The sequence below is a fragment of the Triturus cristatus genome, chromosome 2_1, assembly GCF_964204655.1.
Source record: "Triturus cristatus chromosome 2_1, aTriCri1.1, whole genome shotgun sequence".
NCBI classification, from domain to species: Eukaryota; Metazoa; Chordata; class Amphibia; order Caudata; family Salamandridae; genus Triturus; species Triturus cristatus.
In genome coordinates, this window is record NC_140581.1 from 358,245,194 (window position 1) to 358,262,549 (window position 17,356).

Sequence of the window (17,356 nt, forward strand, 5' to 3'; positions counted from 1 at the left end):
GAGGGGGGTGTAGGCTGTCCTTTGCCTGGTGCCGGAGGTATCGGGGTATTTCGGCTAGTGTTGGGTCTGGGACGCTTTGACTACTGGGTGGCATTCATTCTATTTAGATGCTATCCTTCGAGTGGCTACTTCCCCTGAGGTCTTGGGATCTTTCTAGCTGCGATTGTTCTGCAGGTTGTGTTCCTAAACATTCAGGTTTGTCTTTGTCGTCTGAGGTTTCTGGTGTCTGCTGTGTGGTCAAGGCTTTTCCAGTTCCTGGACCTGCCGTTCGGGCTGTGTGCTGATCTACTGTTTTTTGCATAGTGTTGGCTCTCCTGATGGCTGTTCTGGCGTCTTCTGGCTTTTTAGCGCTTGCAAACCAGTTTTTTCGATGTGCTCAGTCGAATGTAGGTTCATCATGGCCTTCTCTCTCGGGGAGTTCTGGATTGTCAGGTGGGGGGTTTCGCCCTCTCAGGACTTTTGTCTTTTTCCATCAGTGTTTGCCAGGGTGGGTCGGTTGTGGGGGGTTCCCCTGGGTGGACCTGTACGCGTGCCTTGGCATTGCACTTCTTCCCCGGTTTTGCTTCTGGTGGACGGGAAGAGTCTGTTTCAAGGTTGGGTGCCCTATCTGGTCCTTGACCTGTGGATCTAATGTTTGCTTGCCTCCGTTTCGTTGATCTAGAGGTTTCTGGTCCGTAGGTGCTGGGTCTCGAGTGGTGGGATCCATTGGTTCTGTCTGCCCTGTGGTTTCTGGGTCCCCTGGTGCCATCTCTGGCGCTTCCCAGGTGGGCGGCTTGGCAATTGAGTGGGGTGGCTTCATGTTGCAGGGTCGCTCAGTTTCTGTCTCCTTATCTGTGCTGGCAACCAGTGGGTGTCTGCCAGGTCTTCTTCTGCTAGGTGTTGGAAGTCGTTTCGGGCTGTGGTTCCAATTTCTGTTTTTCTGCTTTAGGTGCTGGAATTCTTCCATGGTGGGCTATTTAAGGCTTTCTGGTTCCCTTGATGGGGTCTGGTGGTCTGTCTGGGTCTGGTCTCCAGGTTCTTTGAGGGGTTGTCCGGTCTAAGGCTCTTCCTTTAAGTGGTGTGTCCCTCTGGGGTTTTCCAACTGGTTTTGCGGACTCTCAAGTATCCCCGTTTGTTTCTCTGTAGTCAGGGGGGGGCGGGGGGGTTACTCCTTCTGCCTTGGCAGTGATTTTTTCTGGAAGTGGTAATGTCTGCTTGCGGGCGGGGGGAGCTCGGTCGTTGTCTTGTCTATCTCTTTTCTTTCGTGTTACGGGATCAGGTTTTGGCTCCAAAGTTCTGTCCACTGTTTTGGAACTGGGATGCCTTTACTATTTATTTACCCAGGACTGTGGATCTTTGTTGGGTATTTCTAAGTAGATACTTTTACTGTTGTCCTGGTCTTTTTTGGCTTAGTATGTCTCGTGTAATGGAGATAAGTGAGGGGGACGAGGAGGTAATGCTTCTATTACTTACCACTCGCTTATCTGCATTACAGCCCTCCCGGTTGTTAGGCCAGCTGTGTCTACTGCAGTTTGGAATGTGCAGGAGGTGTGGGGGGGGGGGGAGGGGGGGAGTGGTCGTTTATATCTTGGTAGGGAGTGTGTCGACGAGGCACAGGGGCCTCATTATGTAATATAGATAAGTGAGTAGGACTCCGAGTAAGGTAATTACCATTAAGTAATAGAAGCATGATCTATGTACTCGCATGAGAATGCCCATGCAAAAAGCATTGAAAAAGCCAATAGCCTGGCCTTTTAGAGCAGCAACCCATTAGCTTTGTCAGTGCTTATTTGCAATTAAATCTGATGTGTAGTTTTGTTTTTATTTGCTTTTAGTGTACAATTCTATACTTTTTGTCAATATTTCGAGGAATCTGGCAGCAGGGCACCGTAAGCCTGCCAGCGGGCGAATTAAAGTGTCACTCTTAACAGGGCCTAATGTGGAAGCAGTTATGCTGGTGAGCACAACATTTTCTCTATCGAGATGGGAGAGGGCCAAGGCGTGGACAGTCTGCATTTAGTAGGAAAGAGTACAATTTCTGCAGCACTGAAAGCTGGTGGTTATCAGGATTTCGTATTCAGAAATATTGTCTGATAAAAATATTGTGCTATAATTATCTTTTGCAAAGCTACTATCCCAATTGGTGTAATTAACTCCAATGGGCAGACATTTTTGGAGACAATATTTAGGACACAATAATTATGTGGCACTATAGTATCACCATGATATTGTGTTACAACAACAAGCTGGTACTCTGTTGCCTGGGTTTGTTGGCATATGTGTCTGGAAAGAATGGACGTGGGAAAGGTCAATATAAGTAGCATGGTGTTCCGGTGAGCAGAGGGGTGAATTCATTCAGCGTCACGGTGGACACTCACTCTAGTATTTGAACCTGTAGACTTGTGCAAACATCAATACTTCCAAGATTTGATGCTTGCGATCCTGCTCTGGCGGAGGAGAGCTGAAGTCGTTCAGTGTCTCCGGCAGAGACTTTCAGAGAGCCCTGTGCAACAGAGAGGTGTAGGAGGATCATCATTGTCAGTGATGACGATGGCTGCAGTATTAACAATGAACCTCGATCTGAAGTCACATGGGTACCCAGCAGAAAAAGATGTTTGCTAATTTTAAAAAAAGTGGGGGGATTCTTTTGGAGTGCCCGGAAGAGGCCATACTTAGGGTGCATTGACTAAGGTGAGACAGGGTGCGAGTGTTATTGCGTAATGGACGTCACAATAACTGAGGGTAGGATACTCTCTTAATAGGTTGAGGCTTTAACAGCTGAGAGGATTTTGGTGAGGGTTCAGACAAAGTGGTGTGAATGTCCCACTTGATGGTGTTGCATGATGGGATGGGAGGCATTGAGGTGGTATGTTTTGCACTATGGATGCATAGTCAGTTGTTAATTTCCTCTACAAAGAAATAGTTGAGCAGCATTTGTCAATGGAGTGCAAGTCGGGTGGGTCAGGAAGAGGGTGATAGTGTCTGAATGCTTTGACGACTCCTTGCTTTTGTTGTAGGATTTCATTCTTTTTTAACTGTAGCAAGCTGCTCTGTCAGCGGTAAACGGTGTCCACCTCTGTCTGAAGATGAATGAGGCAATGTTGTGATGTGGCCGTCAGCCAACTCTCTTCTTGTTTCAGGTGGGGCAGTGTTGGGGGATTCTTGGGCTTACAGTAGTAGTAGTAGTAGTAGTAGTAACATCTTGTTACCATAAACACGAACACACAAAGTGGTTTGAAGAGATTTACTGTCAGCCGAAACCAGAACACATCCCAAACATGAGGGCTGTATGAATGACAATATTGTGTGGGGACCCGATGAGATCTGATAGAAGAAACCAAAATCAGAAGCGAGAATCTGGCAGACACTGAACTGAACACACTGCACGACCGGTTTCTTAACACATATTTACATGAATCATCTTTATGCTTTTGAGGTACAGACGGAGAAAAAGAGTGACTTCAAATTCATTCCGAGCATGGATCTCCCTTTTCAGATATCACTATGGAGTCAAAGATTAACAAGCATTTACAATGCAATGGTCTCGGCATTGGTAAAGTTAGAGCTATTGGCATTGCTCATTACAATATTTTTGTTTATGTTTTGGTTTTTAAAACATTTAACCCCTTCGATGCGGCGCCGATTCCCGCTCAGCGCTGACCGTTTCTTGCGCGGGCGTGGTCATGACAGAACGGTTCCGTCATGAGCACAGCTCAACCGACGCTCATGACGGAACCGTTCCGTCATGAGCGCCGAAGGGGTTAAAGAAACGGCATTGTTATTTACAATGTCAATAGCTTAATCACTCTCAAATGCGAGACCTATTGCCTTTGCACCCACACACAGAGCCACCTACACACACACTGATTAAGCTATTGACATTGTAAATAACAATGCCGTTTCTCTACATCAGGGGTCTCCAACGAGTAGCTCGGGAGCTACTGGTAGCTCGCCAGTACCTTCAAAGTAGCTCTCTGAGGTGAAGTCAAGCCCAGGATCAATTTCAGAGTAGGTGCCTATTAAAGAAGTCAGCACTGATCATCTCAAGACGCTAAGAGTGACAGCCAGCCAAACTTATCACAGTAACTCATACTAACACTCAAACACACACTGTGCCAGCTTATAGGACCTGCTACATGACAGTCTGTATCCAATCTCAATATAATTAAGCCACAAGGAGATTAACCTTGTTACAGTCCCTCCTTTACCAGTCACAACATGTGTGTGAACAGTGCACCATCAAAAAAGTATGGCAGCAGTAGCCTGAGCTGTAATCAGTGCTGACCCACCGAAGTGTGGGACTGCAGGAGTCAGAGTGAAAATGTGTCTGTTAGATGCATGATCAGCTCAAGACCTGAGGGGAACAGGGTATGATCCAGACCAGAGAAAATTAAGAGATTCATCAACATTTATTTGTGTGCCCATAATAAACACTATTGCTTCCTGAAACTATGCCTGGTGCCAAGAACCACCAAATATATATGCTAGCCCCATCATAGGAGTGTTATATTTGGCATCATTGTTTCCATTCTTGACATAATAGTGCCAATGGCATAATTATGGTCATCCTTGACTATTTTACTATTTTTGGTCTAGTTGTGGTATGCTGGCAGCCATCATAGACCTACTCTGAGCATGACTGGCCTATATGTACCTATTCCTGGCATATTAATGGTCATGACTGATATGTGGTCTTATCCCTGATCCTTCTGGTTTCCAGACTTGGCACAACTGTGGCCCTAGTTTAATGGTGGGCATTACTGGCATAATCCAGGCATCTGTGGTGCTATGGTGAGCATCCATTATGATGTAATGGGGTAACCCACAATTGTCCACGGACCTGGGTAATGATTGGTATAGGAAACAACAGTCCTAGATTTCTTTAAAGCTACAATTCAGTTATGAAAAACATTAACTAGTCAAAGGGCATCCGGTACATATAGAATTAGCATTGTATCATTAATGTACCACCATTTTCTTTACAATGCAAAAGGCAGGGCTGGGATGATATCAGGTACAGGCCCACTGGGGGAGAGCGTCGACGTTTCGACCCTGGTGCAATGAGGGTAATTTATATCCCCTGCAGGCGGGTCTTCCTCAGGGGCTGTATCCTGACTGTACCTCACCCTAGGTTGCCTCCCCTCCCACCGTCCTGAGGAAGACCCGCCTGCAGAAGATATAAATTACCCTCATTGCACCTAGGTCGAAACGTCGACACTCTCCCCCAGTGGGCCTGTACCTGATATCATCCCAGCCCTGCCTTTTCGCATATGAATGTTCTCTGTGCATCATCAGAAAATCATGAAATTAATATTTGTAAATTCATAAGGGAAAGGCCTATCTGTAAAACTGGTGCCACTATGAACAACAACCAGTTTTACTAAGGATACCAGAATGTGTAATTGATTGATTATTGAATTTGCCTTTTGGATTCCCCTCCTTTATATCCGTCCTACCTCACAAGCACTTTCCTTTTTCACACTCCCCTTGGCGCAACCTCTTTCTCTATTTGGAGCATTGGATATGGTGATCTGTTATAAAAGTAACTAAATAATAAACAGTCACTATTGGAGCGATATTTTGTGCCCGTGTGTCATTTGAGGATATACTTGTTTGCATTGTAAAGACAATGGCGGTACATTAATGATACAATGCTAATTTGTATATGTACCGGATGCCCTTTGACTAATGAATGTTTTTCATAACTGAAATGTAGCTTTAAAGAAGTCTAGGACCATTGTTTCCTATACCAATGGTGAGCATCCATGGCATATGACTGTAATACCTGTGAATTCAAAGTAGTCTGTCCATATGAGGCATTTGTACATGGGAGTACATGATGATAATGACAAGCTGATTTTTGAGACTGTGCATTTCTCAAAAACTGATATTTTAAAGACAGTTTTAGTTTTCAAAAATGGGGTTTCTTCTATAAAATTGAGTTTGTTTGCCCACAGTGGAAAGTAGTATTAGATAGAAAAATGTGCATTTTCAGAAACTGGTGAATGATAATTCAAGCTGAGCTGGGGAAACGTACTGCGGTGCTTATGTCCTTTGTGCCACTGGGCATGTCAAGATTTGAATGTTACTTCATAAGTCAAGGGGAGGCATTTAATATTGAAGAACTTTTTCCCAGCACTTCTGCTGGTAAGCGCACTTGGTATATTCGGGTGGTAACTACTGAAAATCTTGCTTTGGGTGGTCATAGTGTAGTCACTATTTTACAGGTATAACATTTGCTAGTAGCTCAGGAAGACTTTCCTTGAGCAGAAGTAGCTCTCACTACAGAAAAGGTTGGAGACCCCTGCTCTACATGTTTTAAAAACAGAAAACCCCAAAAATAATGTCATGAGCAATGCCAATAGCTCTAACTTTAACAATGCCGAGACCGTTGCATTGTAAATGCTTGTTGGGATCTGGAGTAGCGTGCTACTAGCCGAAAAGCACTTCGATGCCTTGTCAGGGGTAGTAAGCGCTATATAAACAATGACACTGGCACTTCTGTCAAGCACTAGACAGGAAGGGGGCAGAGGACAGCATACGAGCCGCTGGGGGTTCGGAACCTCACCAGTCTCCGCGCTCACGGGTTCAGTTTGGGCAACTGCATGAGCGGTGGTCGTGAAATACCTTGGCTTATAACGGAGATTTCATATCCACTATAGAAACGCAATGTGTCAAGGTTGGGTACACCAGGTCTCAAAAGATGCTGCTTTCTTGCTAGGTTGCTCACTCAGATTTCCACACCATGAGATGGACTAAAGTCCTCAAACATCCTGTGGAGAACGTAAACAGCTGTTTCCTCTCTGTGTCATTTGGAGGCGCAGATATTCTACGCTCCGCGGTAAAGTCTCATAACACGTCCTTGGAGAGCGGCTGGAACCTGCGGGAGGCACCGCAGGGCCCGGGCAGAGCCGGTGGGCAGGGGGCGCAGAGATGACCGTGGTGTTGAGCTCACATCCCACGCAAGGATGCTGCTGAAATAAGCTTGTTAGATGTCCACAAAATATACTATTTTCGGCAGCTTGCTAATGCAACGGGCAGAAGGAGCAGGAGGCGAATCAAATCCGTGAAGATTAAATTAACATTTTGAGTTACAGAGAAGTAAATCCCTTTGAGGTTTCCCCAACAAAGTGTCGCGTTATCAACATCGATGAGGCCACTCAGCGCGTGCTCACCCACGATGCAATGAGTACAGCCGTCCATGTACGGCAAATGTGTCTCGTGGGGTGATCGCGAGCTGTCTAAGCGCCCTTTCTATTTAGTGTCAGCGCTGATCTGGCAAAACGAGTATTATATTCCCAGATTCAACACAAAACAGTACTGTGTGATCTTGGGCAAATCGCTTTTCGCGTTGTCCCACTTGTCCGTCGAGCTTTATCCGCTATAAACTGAAGGCGTTCTAAAAGACCAGTCAGCTCTTAAGTGCTATATAAAAACATCTCCACTTGCGAATGAAACTGAATGTAGAACTGGGGGCAGGCTCGACACAAAGAGACTACAAAACCGCTGGCTCAGGTCACCCTCCATGCGCGACTCTGGTCTCTCTCTGCATCAGCCGTTGCTCTGCCTGCAATGGCCGCTAGAGGGCGGCAGCCGCGCACAACCGCCGCTGGGGTCAGGCTTTAGGCTGCCGGGCAGACACCGCTAGCAGCCCCAAGATTCGGACACGTTACACGGCTACAAGGTTCACAGGAGTATTGTGGATCAAAGTGAGAATAGTTGTTACCCGCTTTAGAGTATTTTAAGCACGTTCATTTATGTGAGGAAATGGGATCGAGTAAAAAGCACGGATATTCAACAAAGCGCACTAAAAAAGCGCTTGAATTTTAAAACCCCAGGAAGAACGAAGCACCTCATTTCCAGGGTAAAACTCTCCCATAAAGCGCTGCAAAGTGGGTCTGATCCTAGCGCATTACGTCTTTGACTTGGCATAGCTAGAGCGCCCACTGCAGAACCGAGCCGCCTCCGGGCGCTGTGGGAGGAAGGAGATCTTCCGTGATAGCTCGATGTGGAAAGCTGCTTTCGAGTAACCCTTGACAAGGAGAGCGGGGTGCCCTTACCAAGAGGCCTTACCTGCCGGACTCCACACAGAACAAGCCGAGGGCACCGGAAGACACCACCGCCTTTCTCCGAGGCACAGCAGAAATGCCTCGGAGAAAGGGAGCGTCCTTTTCGGATTCGGGGGCGTGTTTTGCTGTTGTCTCCTCCCTGAGACTTTTCGCAAAAAACACGCCCCCCGATCCGAAAAGGACGGGGCATGATTGGAGTGACGGGACCTCTTCTCCAATGGCTGGCCAGCATTTACTAGGCCAGCCAATGGAGAACAGGGGAGAAGAGGGGCGGGTTCAAGCCCCTCTTCTCCCAAGTCTTTTCGCAAAAAACACGCCCCCCGATCCGAAAAGGACGGGGCATGATTGGAGTGACGGGACCTCTTCTCCAATGGCTGGCCAGCATTTACTAGGCCAGCCAATGGAGAACAGGGGAGAAGAGGGGCGGGTTCAAGCCCCTCTTCTCCCAAGTCATTATCTCTCGCGAGCGAGACTGCGCAAGCGCAGCCATCGCTAGCCGAGACCTAAAAATGTTAGGGCATGTGAAATGTGTTCAGCCGTTTAAAGAATGAGATGCTGAAAGAACAGAGTAACACAGAGCACTTCTGATTATTCCAAGGCAACCGACCCAAAGGTTCAGAGTTAAATACCAGTAAGGTTAACTCATCCCCTCGTCTTCCCAAGATAAAGACGTCTAGGACCACGCCATGACACATTTTGGTAAAATTGCGTAAAGCATACATTGAAAAATATTTGTGTTACCACAATACGTGCTTCAGGGAACACAATTAGAGAAACGGCTCCATTCTATTTAGAAAACCATTGATTTTAATGCAATCTTTAACAATTATTTATTCGTATTTTCAAAAAGGGTACCAAGTTAAGAGAGGAGATACAAACACACTAATACACCAGCAAAACAGTTGCACAAACATAAAAAGGGTGTAGTCAAAACAAATATGATATATAAAACTGTGTGCATGAGAAAAAAGAAAGGGTATTGGAAAATAAACACTCCAGAAGGAAAGTGTGACAGTTGAACACAATCTTTACGCCACTAGTAAAATAGAAGGTTGTTGAAAACAGAATATAATTTCCTTTAGCAATAAAGGACTGCATAGGTTTAATGTTGTATCACATATGGTGATCTGAAATGCAGCTGCAAGAGGCAAACACAGGCCTGTATTACTAATGTACCTAGACCACAAATATGGGCTAAAAAAGTAGATCCATTAAATTTCAACAAAAAAGATCCAGGACTGGCTATGTTAATGCACAGGCGTCAAACCATCAGCTGCTACCTGCCTTAGGAGCTGTCAACTATCCTGCACAAGAGAGGTGAAAGTTGGGAGCATGTACTTTGTACTGTTATGCGTGGTGGTGTATAGTAAAGGGTAAGCTCTAACCAGGAGCCACAGTAATGACAATACTAAGACCATCAACCAGATTACAAAATTTTTAGCAGTCAAATACGTGCAACCAGGGCTTTAAGTGGGATGAAAAAACTGGGGGCTGGGGGGGGGGGGTCTCATAAAGGGGCGTGGCCAATGTAATTAAGGGCGTGGCTTAAAACAGCGGTACAAAAGGGGGTGGTGATGGACGGAGCATCAGAACCAATCAAACACTCACACCCAGTCAACAGATCTGGGTTTGATCCATCACCGTTCTTTAGCCCACTCTGCCACCCCAGTTCAGACATGGCCATATGCAAATCAGTCTGACCCTGTGCCTCATGGGAACAGTCCAGCCCGAACTGCCAAGCCATGTCTTCCCTGGACCGGAAACAAGCTTCCTAGGACCGGTTTCGGGGTTTCACCCCTCTTCAGCCAGGATAGCTTGAATCAAGTGGCAAAGTGAGCAAGGGACTCACGTCTGAGCATACCCTGCCAACTTATTGCGAACATAGCGGTACAAAAGGGGGTGGTGATGGAGGGAGCATCAGAACCAATCAAACACTCACACCCAGTCAACAGATCTGGGTGTGATCCATCACCGTTCTTTAGCCCAGGTAAGCTAAAAGTCTGTGCTTAGTTAGCATAGTGTGCTGTCCAACTTGTATTTTGCTGCTTTTGTCATTGCATCCAGATTTAGGATATAACAAGTAACATCATAGCTACAACAAGTCAGGACTCTTGGCTTTGTCAATGGCTGTTAGTTGCATAAGATAAATAAGCAGCAACTATGGCTTTAATACAATATTGAAAAAGCTTCCACTTACAGCCCTGGTGACACTAGGACAATGTTGCTGCTCCTGAGTTTCAAAGAGAGAAGAGAAACCCAGAGAGAATATGACTCTCTTTAAAGGATTTCCATTCCCCTACAAGGCTCACCTGGCATGAAGTCAAGCCGTAACTTCTCCACTAGTGAGAAGTGAGCAGCGTGAGGAGCGCACATCCATGTGCCTGCTGTCACTGCAGTCCACCTGTGCCAGGGCACAAAACAGAGCCCGACAGGGACCAGTTTCAAGCGCCCCTTTAAAAAACTGCTGGTGCTCAGCACCGGTGAGACCCGGCCCACTTAAAGCCCTGCGTGCAACTGTAAGATCCTCCCATAGTCTGTCAGTCAGAGAACCAACAAATGTTACATGTGTAGAACTCATGCTGGATATCTGATTCACACAAATACGTAGTAGTCCGGGAACAATTATCAACGAACTAAGACCAACCATGAGGTAGTCAGAACCATGGAAGAGAAGTCATCAAAAAGAGTAAGAGGCTCTTCAGAGAAAGATCACTGGTACCGGACAACCTAACAAGATGTTTCTGATGTATCACTTCCATCATGGTGATCAAAACGTAAGTAAGCCAGAGAACATAAGAAAGCCAGAGAACTCAACAATGTCGCTTCTACAGGTCTGAGCTTCACATGCTCGCAGTATTAATGTAGTAACCATAAGATGATTAATACGTTTACCATGAGTTAGGACAGTGGTCTGATTTATTTATTTGAAACTGCTAACGAGCACTGGCAAAACTAACAGGTGTGGCTTGTTTTAGCGTGTCTCTTGTTGTGTTATAAGTTTAGATGCAATAGCAGGAATCTCACAGAGGCACCCAATGCCGGTCAGGTGGCATGCTCTGTAAAGCACAAGATTTCAGTTTACATGTTTAAGCCACGCCCATGCCTCTTTGAAGAAATTGCTAGTTACACTTCTTAAGTCGCACCCCTTTTAGACTCTTTTTCATCCTATCTAAAGCACTGGGTCTAACCTATATCGAAATATATGAATTATTAATCCAACAGCGTACATTTTCAGCCTTCATTAATAAATGCAGCAAGCTGAACTCACTTATTGTGATGTCATCAGGCTTATGGTTGTGTGACATGACCTTGTTAGAAAATTCAGGGTCAAAGGTCATGCGATGTCACACCTGTAATGTTATTAAGGTCAAACGGTGTATGATGTCCCTTCTGCTACTCCTAGCATTTTTGTGACTCATGTGCAAGGAGCCAAGTAAAATGATCATGACTTCAAATGTAAATGTAGCCTGCGTGCATCATGCATGTTAAGAACCCCAAACCGAAATCCTGCACGTACTTGAATGTAAATTGATAAATCCACGTTTTCAAACAACTCTACACACCATTACAGATCGTGTATGTCTAGGTGAAAAAGACTCGCTCTCAGTAGTATTAGCACCTTACATGTTGCATTCCAATTTTAGGTATGTTCTTGATAAACGTTTCGGATTCGGACAGTGCTCGAAATAAAATATAAAAGAGCGGGTACTCACTAACCCGGAGCATGTGTTTGCTACTGAGAAGGGCCAGTATGCAACCATTAAAATGTATTGCACCCCTGCTGAGATGTGTCTTGCAAATTAAAGTGCAGGTACTCCGTGCCCGCCCACTTTAAGCACTGGATTCCGGGAATTCTTTCACCAGGCTTCGCGATCCACACACTCACTATGTAGATGTAGACAGTACAGTTCTTCACACACAGGCACACTGCAGAGCTGGGGGGATTTTAACCCATTTCAAAATACTAATGAGTTTCCTGCAAACTTATTTGCGACTCTGCAGAGTCGATCTACGAAACAGACACATGCATCGAGTGAGTGCTCCTGCCCGAGTCTTGGTGCAGTGCCATGCTGCCTGCACTCACAGCAGCTGATCTGCCATGGAAATAGCAGCGGTTACTTATAGCACAGGCGGCACCGTGCACACTGCAAGGAAGCAGCCACCACCAGCTCTTTATTTCCCCAGCACTATATACATAGGGCTCCCTATGGAGCAAGGCAGAGCAGAGCCTATCTGAGGCACACGGGTAACTTCCCTCCTACCTGCAAGCGCAGCCGACAGGAGGCTGCTAAGCGCCAGAGAAACGGAGGCAAATCTTATTAAAGTCCACATAACTCCCGGCTCCTGTTGCTCGCCAAAGGTCCGAGAGATTGCCCCTTCCCTAGGGATCTGCTTCACCTTCCGGCCGCCATCCCTGTTCCATCCTGACCCACTGCTGGTGCCCCACCCACTACTGGGTGCCCCTCCACGCACGGAGCGCCCTGCGTCAGAAACCCCCTCCTGTGGGTAATAAAGTAACTTTAAAGAATGCCAATCTCAACATGGCCGCCTCTGTCACCCCTGCCCGATACCATGTTGGAGTTGGCAACTCCTGTGCATATATTTAAATGCCCTTTCATGTGCCGAAGTAATGATATCCACGTCGAATAGGGTCACTATGTTTTACAGAGAGCAGACCAATTGTCTCTTGTTTGCGGGTGTCTCACGCTTCTAGCATTATCATGTTTGTTCAGGCGCCCCAAGTACGCACTTGAATCAATGTAACTTTGATTTTTACAGCTGATATATTAAGTATAAAATGTGGTAGATTATCGATTTCAGGCAAATCGCGCGAGAGAAGTATTACTACCTCACCTGCAATGTATGAAGCACAGAGTGAATTTAGCCTTTCATCATGTCAATGTTATGGTAAATGAAGTATCAGATAATTTCATACAATTGTAACATGTCTTGGTATCATTCCTGTGCGAATTCATGGTATATCGGCAAACTTTCATTAATTCATTCATTCACGCACGAAAGAACTCTCAAATATTGTTAACTGTCATTGATTTTTTTTGAGTCCTTTTATCTAGCAGACCCAACACAGCACACGCAAGACAGCTCATATATTTGATTTGTATGTGTTTATTTCAGTGGCAGGGGCATGTCGTCAAGAAATTCTATTCCTAACCGCAGTTACGTAGTACGTAAATGGTTACCAGTGAGCATGGGAACATACGCTATGTTTAGCGTGAAAGGGGCGTGCAGAGGGTGTTGTGGTGGGCGTCCACCGCAACACCCATTGTATTTGACGCTGCACCCTATGTACAAGGGTGGCGTACATAGGAGGCAGCGCCAAATTTAAGACCAGGAAAAACCTGGTTCTAAGGTGGCGAAACAAGGACAAATGCATTATTTCTCTTCGTTTTTGCTTTTTCCATGTGTGCTACCTTGTGCAGCACACATGGAAAAAGCAAAATGCCATAGTTTTTTATGTACAGGAAGGTGTCCCTTCCTGTACATAAACAAACCTTTTTAAAAATGCCATTTTGTCACTTCCATGTGTGCTGCATGAAGCAGCACACATGAAAGTTCCAAAATCACATTTTAGGATTGGTTATGTGCAGGAAGCGACACCTTCCTACACATAACCAATCCTCCCCTTCACACAGACACCCTTGCACTCTGGTGTTAATTCACATATTTCTGGCTTCACGCACAACTCCATCGAAACCAAAATATCAGCATATGTCGATGATATATTAATATATATGTCCAATCCTCACACTTCACTCCCTCCATTTTTGGATGAGGTTCGTTTATATTCCAGTATTTCTGGTTATAAGTTAAATCTGTCCAAAACAGAAGTTCTACCTTTGAACTCTTTATGCTATCAATATATGTTTAATGACACTAATTTTGCATGGTGCCCCACAAAAATGAAATACCTTGGTATTTGGTTCTCCGCTTCTCTGACTACCACAATAAGATACACGTTTAATGCACTATTACTAAAATTCAATCACCCCTTCTTACCTGGACTCCCCTCTATCTTTCCTGGTGGGGTAGGTTAGATACTATCAAAATGATGATTGTACCCCACATCCTCTATACATTATCAATGTTGCCCATTCAAATTCCTATTTCATATTTTCCACAAATTAATTCCATCTGAACAAAATTTTTATGGAATAAGAAACACCCCCGAATTGCACTCACAAAACTTAAACGTCCTATCTCCGAGGGAGGCGTACGTTTTCCTGATTTTAAAGCCTATCACTCGGCTTTTTTGATCAAACAATCCTTCGCTTTATCTTTTGATTTTACTGATGTTCTGATACCCAGATGGATTGTTTTTGAACGATCCTCATTAAAGGTTTTTCCTTTTCATAATGTAATATACATGTCCAACTGTACTTTCATAGCCAATAACCCTATTTTAAAATATTTACATAATTTAATGTATAATATATTCACTAATGGTCTATCTCCATTTCAATGTTTTTTATCCTCTACTATTTGGTATAATACATTTCTCAAATATAAGGGTAAATCATTCTATTACAAACACTGGAAGGAGAAGGGTATTATTTTTGTGTATCAATTGATTCATCAAAATTCTGTCATTCCCTTCCTTGAATTACAATCACGTTTTCATTTACCTAATACATTTCTTAATGAATACATCTTAATTTCAACCGCTTTACAATCACAATTGGCTTCTCATGACCTTCCAAGTGTCGCACCTTCTCTTACTTCACCTTCACCATTATATAGTTTATTTCAGTTGCACAAACCTAAAGCCGCTCTTGTTTATAAATTATTGTCAGTACCTGTTATCGAAAGACCTAAATCGCCTATTGAAATTGCATGGGAAACAGACTTGTCTTTGTCGCTTTCTATTTCTGCATGGGACAAATTATGGTCTAAAGTTATTTAAAGTTTCTGCTGCAGCTCGTATAACCCAATCTTTGTATTTTATATACAATAGAGCAGTTATTACCCCTGTCTGTATATCCAAGTTTTCCCCTTCCTCTTCCCCTTTATGCTGGTCCTGTTCTAAATTCACCGGCACTTTGACACATCAACTTTATGAATGTTCCAATGTATAGAGTTTTTGGAAATCTGTTTGGTTGACTTGCATGAAAATCTTTAATTGTGATATTATATTATCATTACAAAATGTTTTTCTAGGTTCCTCCTCACCTGACTTTGATGACACTTCTATTTCTTTATTATTCGACCTATTTATTGCATTAGCGTTCAAAGTTATTTTGTCAGCTTGGAAAGATAATTCTAAAGTATCTTCATTGACTTGGTGGAACTTTATTTGTGATGAACATAGAATTGCTAATGTCTCTTCTTCTATTCTGCCTCAGAAAATCAAATCTGACCTCCTTTGGCTACCATTCACATCTTACCTTTCTACACATGCTCCTATGCCTTAAATCTCCTTTCTTTCTATGCTCTTATAAGGTTCTTAGAATATTTTGTATCCTTTTTCATTTTTCTCACTCCTCCTCTACTTTCCTTTTCCTTCTTCTTTCTCTTCTTTCTTTCTTCCTTTTCTGTTTTGTATTTTGCACTTCCATATTAATTGATTAATTATTGCTTGTAATATGGTTTTTTGTTCTGTGATTGTTTTTGCTCTTGTTCATTCTTGATAATTCAATAAAAATTTCTTAAACAAAAAAAAAAATTAGCTGTTTGGTGATTAAAACGGTTGACCGCAGTGTTAATAATTAGGAGGATGATGTTTTTTAAGAAAAACCTTTGTGAATTTTTGGACAATTCAATTTCTAATTATATTCTCTTCCATTATCCTTTTCAACCCAACTAACAGACTCACATGTCCACCACTCAATTAATTCACATTTCCCTATACTAATACACCACTAATCCTTTTTGGGATCCAGAGTAGTGTGCTACTCGCCGAAAAACACTTTGATGCCTCGTCAGGGTAAGTAAGCGCTATATAAATACAATTACAATACAATTCATAATGCTTTCTCTTTATCAATTTTAAGTATGCCCCAGGTTTATGAAATTCTGTGGTGAATGTAATTATCCATACATTCCTCCGTTCTTGTGCCTATCATTACTTTTGGTGGTGGCCCCACCCTTCACATAAGAAAGAAACAGGAAGTAAGAAAGTCCATCCAGCCCTGGGTGAATAAGGCTTACTTACCCTATGTCACTTCCTCTTTTCTTCTCCTGCCCATAGACTGAGACAGGAAGGAGGGACCGCTGCTGGACTTGGGCTCCAGGATTTCTCTCCTGCTGGAATATCCTCTACTGGGCTGTGGATGTGTGGGGGAAGCACACCAGTTGTTTCACTCGCCAGTTCTGTAGGATGACTACATTCTTCCCGCCACAGTGGTGGGTGATGTTGCTGCCGGCGTCAAGCAGGATCCTGAATTGCTGTGCTGGATTAGGTAGGATGCTACTGATTGCAGGAGAGTTGGGCCTCTCAAATTAACTGGACTAGGAGGCTCTTGAATGCACTTTGGTCTGACGCTGCCTTTTTGATTGGAAGCAGGTGCAGGTGTGAGTAGGGTTAAGCTCTTATAATCTAATTGAGCCAATTACCCTCAGCCATTAGGGGTGTGATGGTCTCCCGTGCACATGCTCCTTCTATCCCATGGGAGGTTTGTGTCTACACTCTGTTGTTTGTGGTGTTTCAGAGTAGGCGCTTCTCTTCTACTGTTAAGGAGAAACATTCTTCTAAGAGGCACAATACAGAGACCTCTTTCTTCTCTACTGAGGTCCCCCCCTCCTCATTAGGCGCTATTGTTCTTGACGGTGAATACTTCCTTATAAAGCTCTATTAAGAGGATTGTCATTGAGGCTGTTCATTCTCTAAAAACACCCTCCTTCTGGGACCCCCGCGGTTCAGCCCAGCTCTGAGTGTTTCAGTTCTGTCTCCTAGGATGCACCAGATTCCATTCCTTCTGACCGGAGAGCAAAATATAAAGGAAATGAACTTCTGTCGGAAATTCTTGTAAAGATTAAAGTTACTATGAGCTTTCCTATTGAAGAGTTGCTGAGTACTTCCTCTGATCCCTTCTTAAGGCAATTTATCAAGGCTCCCTCCCTGGACCTTCAAACGTATGACTTCGTCAAGGAGGTGATCCTTAGAGAGTGGAAGGGCTCAGACGAGATTTCCATCCCCCACTTTATATTCAGAGTTTAACCCCTTAATCAGATGGACAAGCATTGCCAGATTCTATTTCTGTAAACTTGCTGATGGCAGTTTAGTGGGTCACATTTCTCTGGCTGAAGAGCGCATCTTAAAAGAAGGCTTGCTCTGGATTTCACACTGCCTT

The 17,356-nt window shown here is 44.1% G+C and overlaps 1 protein-coding gene across 1 annotated transcript in view; it reads right to left on the bottom strand.

The window, feature by feature from the left end:
• Window positions 1-12,506, bottom strand: part of LOC146864194 (chondroitin sulfate proteoglycan 4-like) — a 432,950-nt gene extending 420,444 nt beyond the window's left edge. Inside the window, exon 1 of the mRNA XM_085631285.1 lies at window positions 12,311-12,506. Within this exon, the coding sequence (XP_085487411.1) occupies window positions 12,311-12,380 (70 nt within the window). The 5' untranslated portion in view covers window positions 12,381-12,506. The remainder of the gene's footprint in view (window positions 1-12,310) is intronic.
• Between the last annotated feature and the right edge of the window lie 4,850 nt (window positions 12,507-17,356).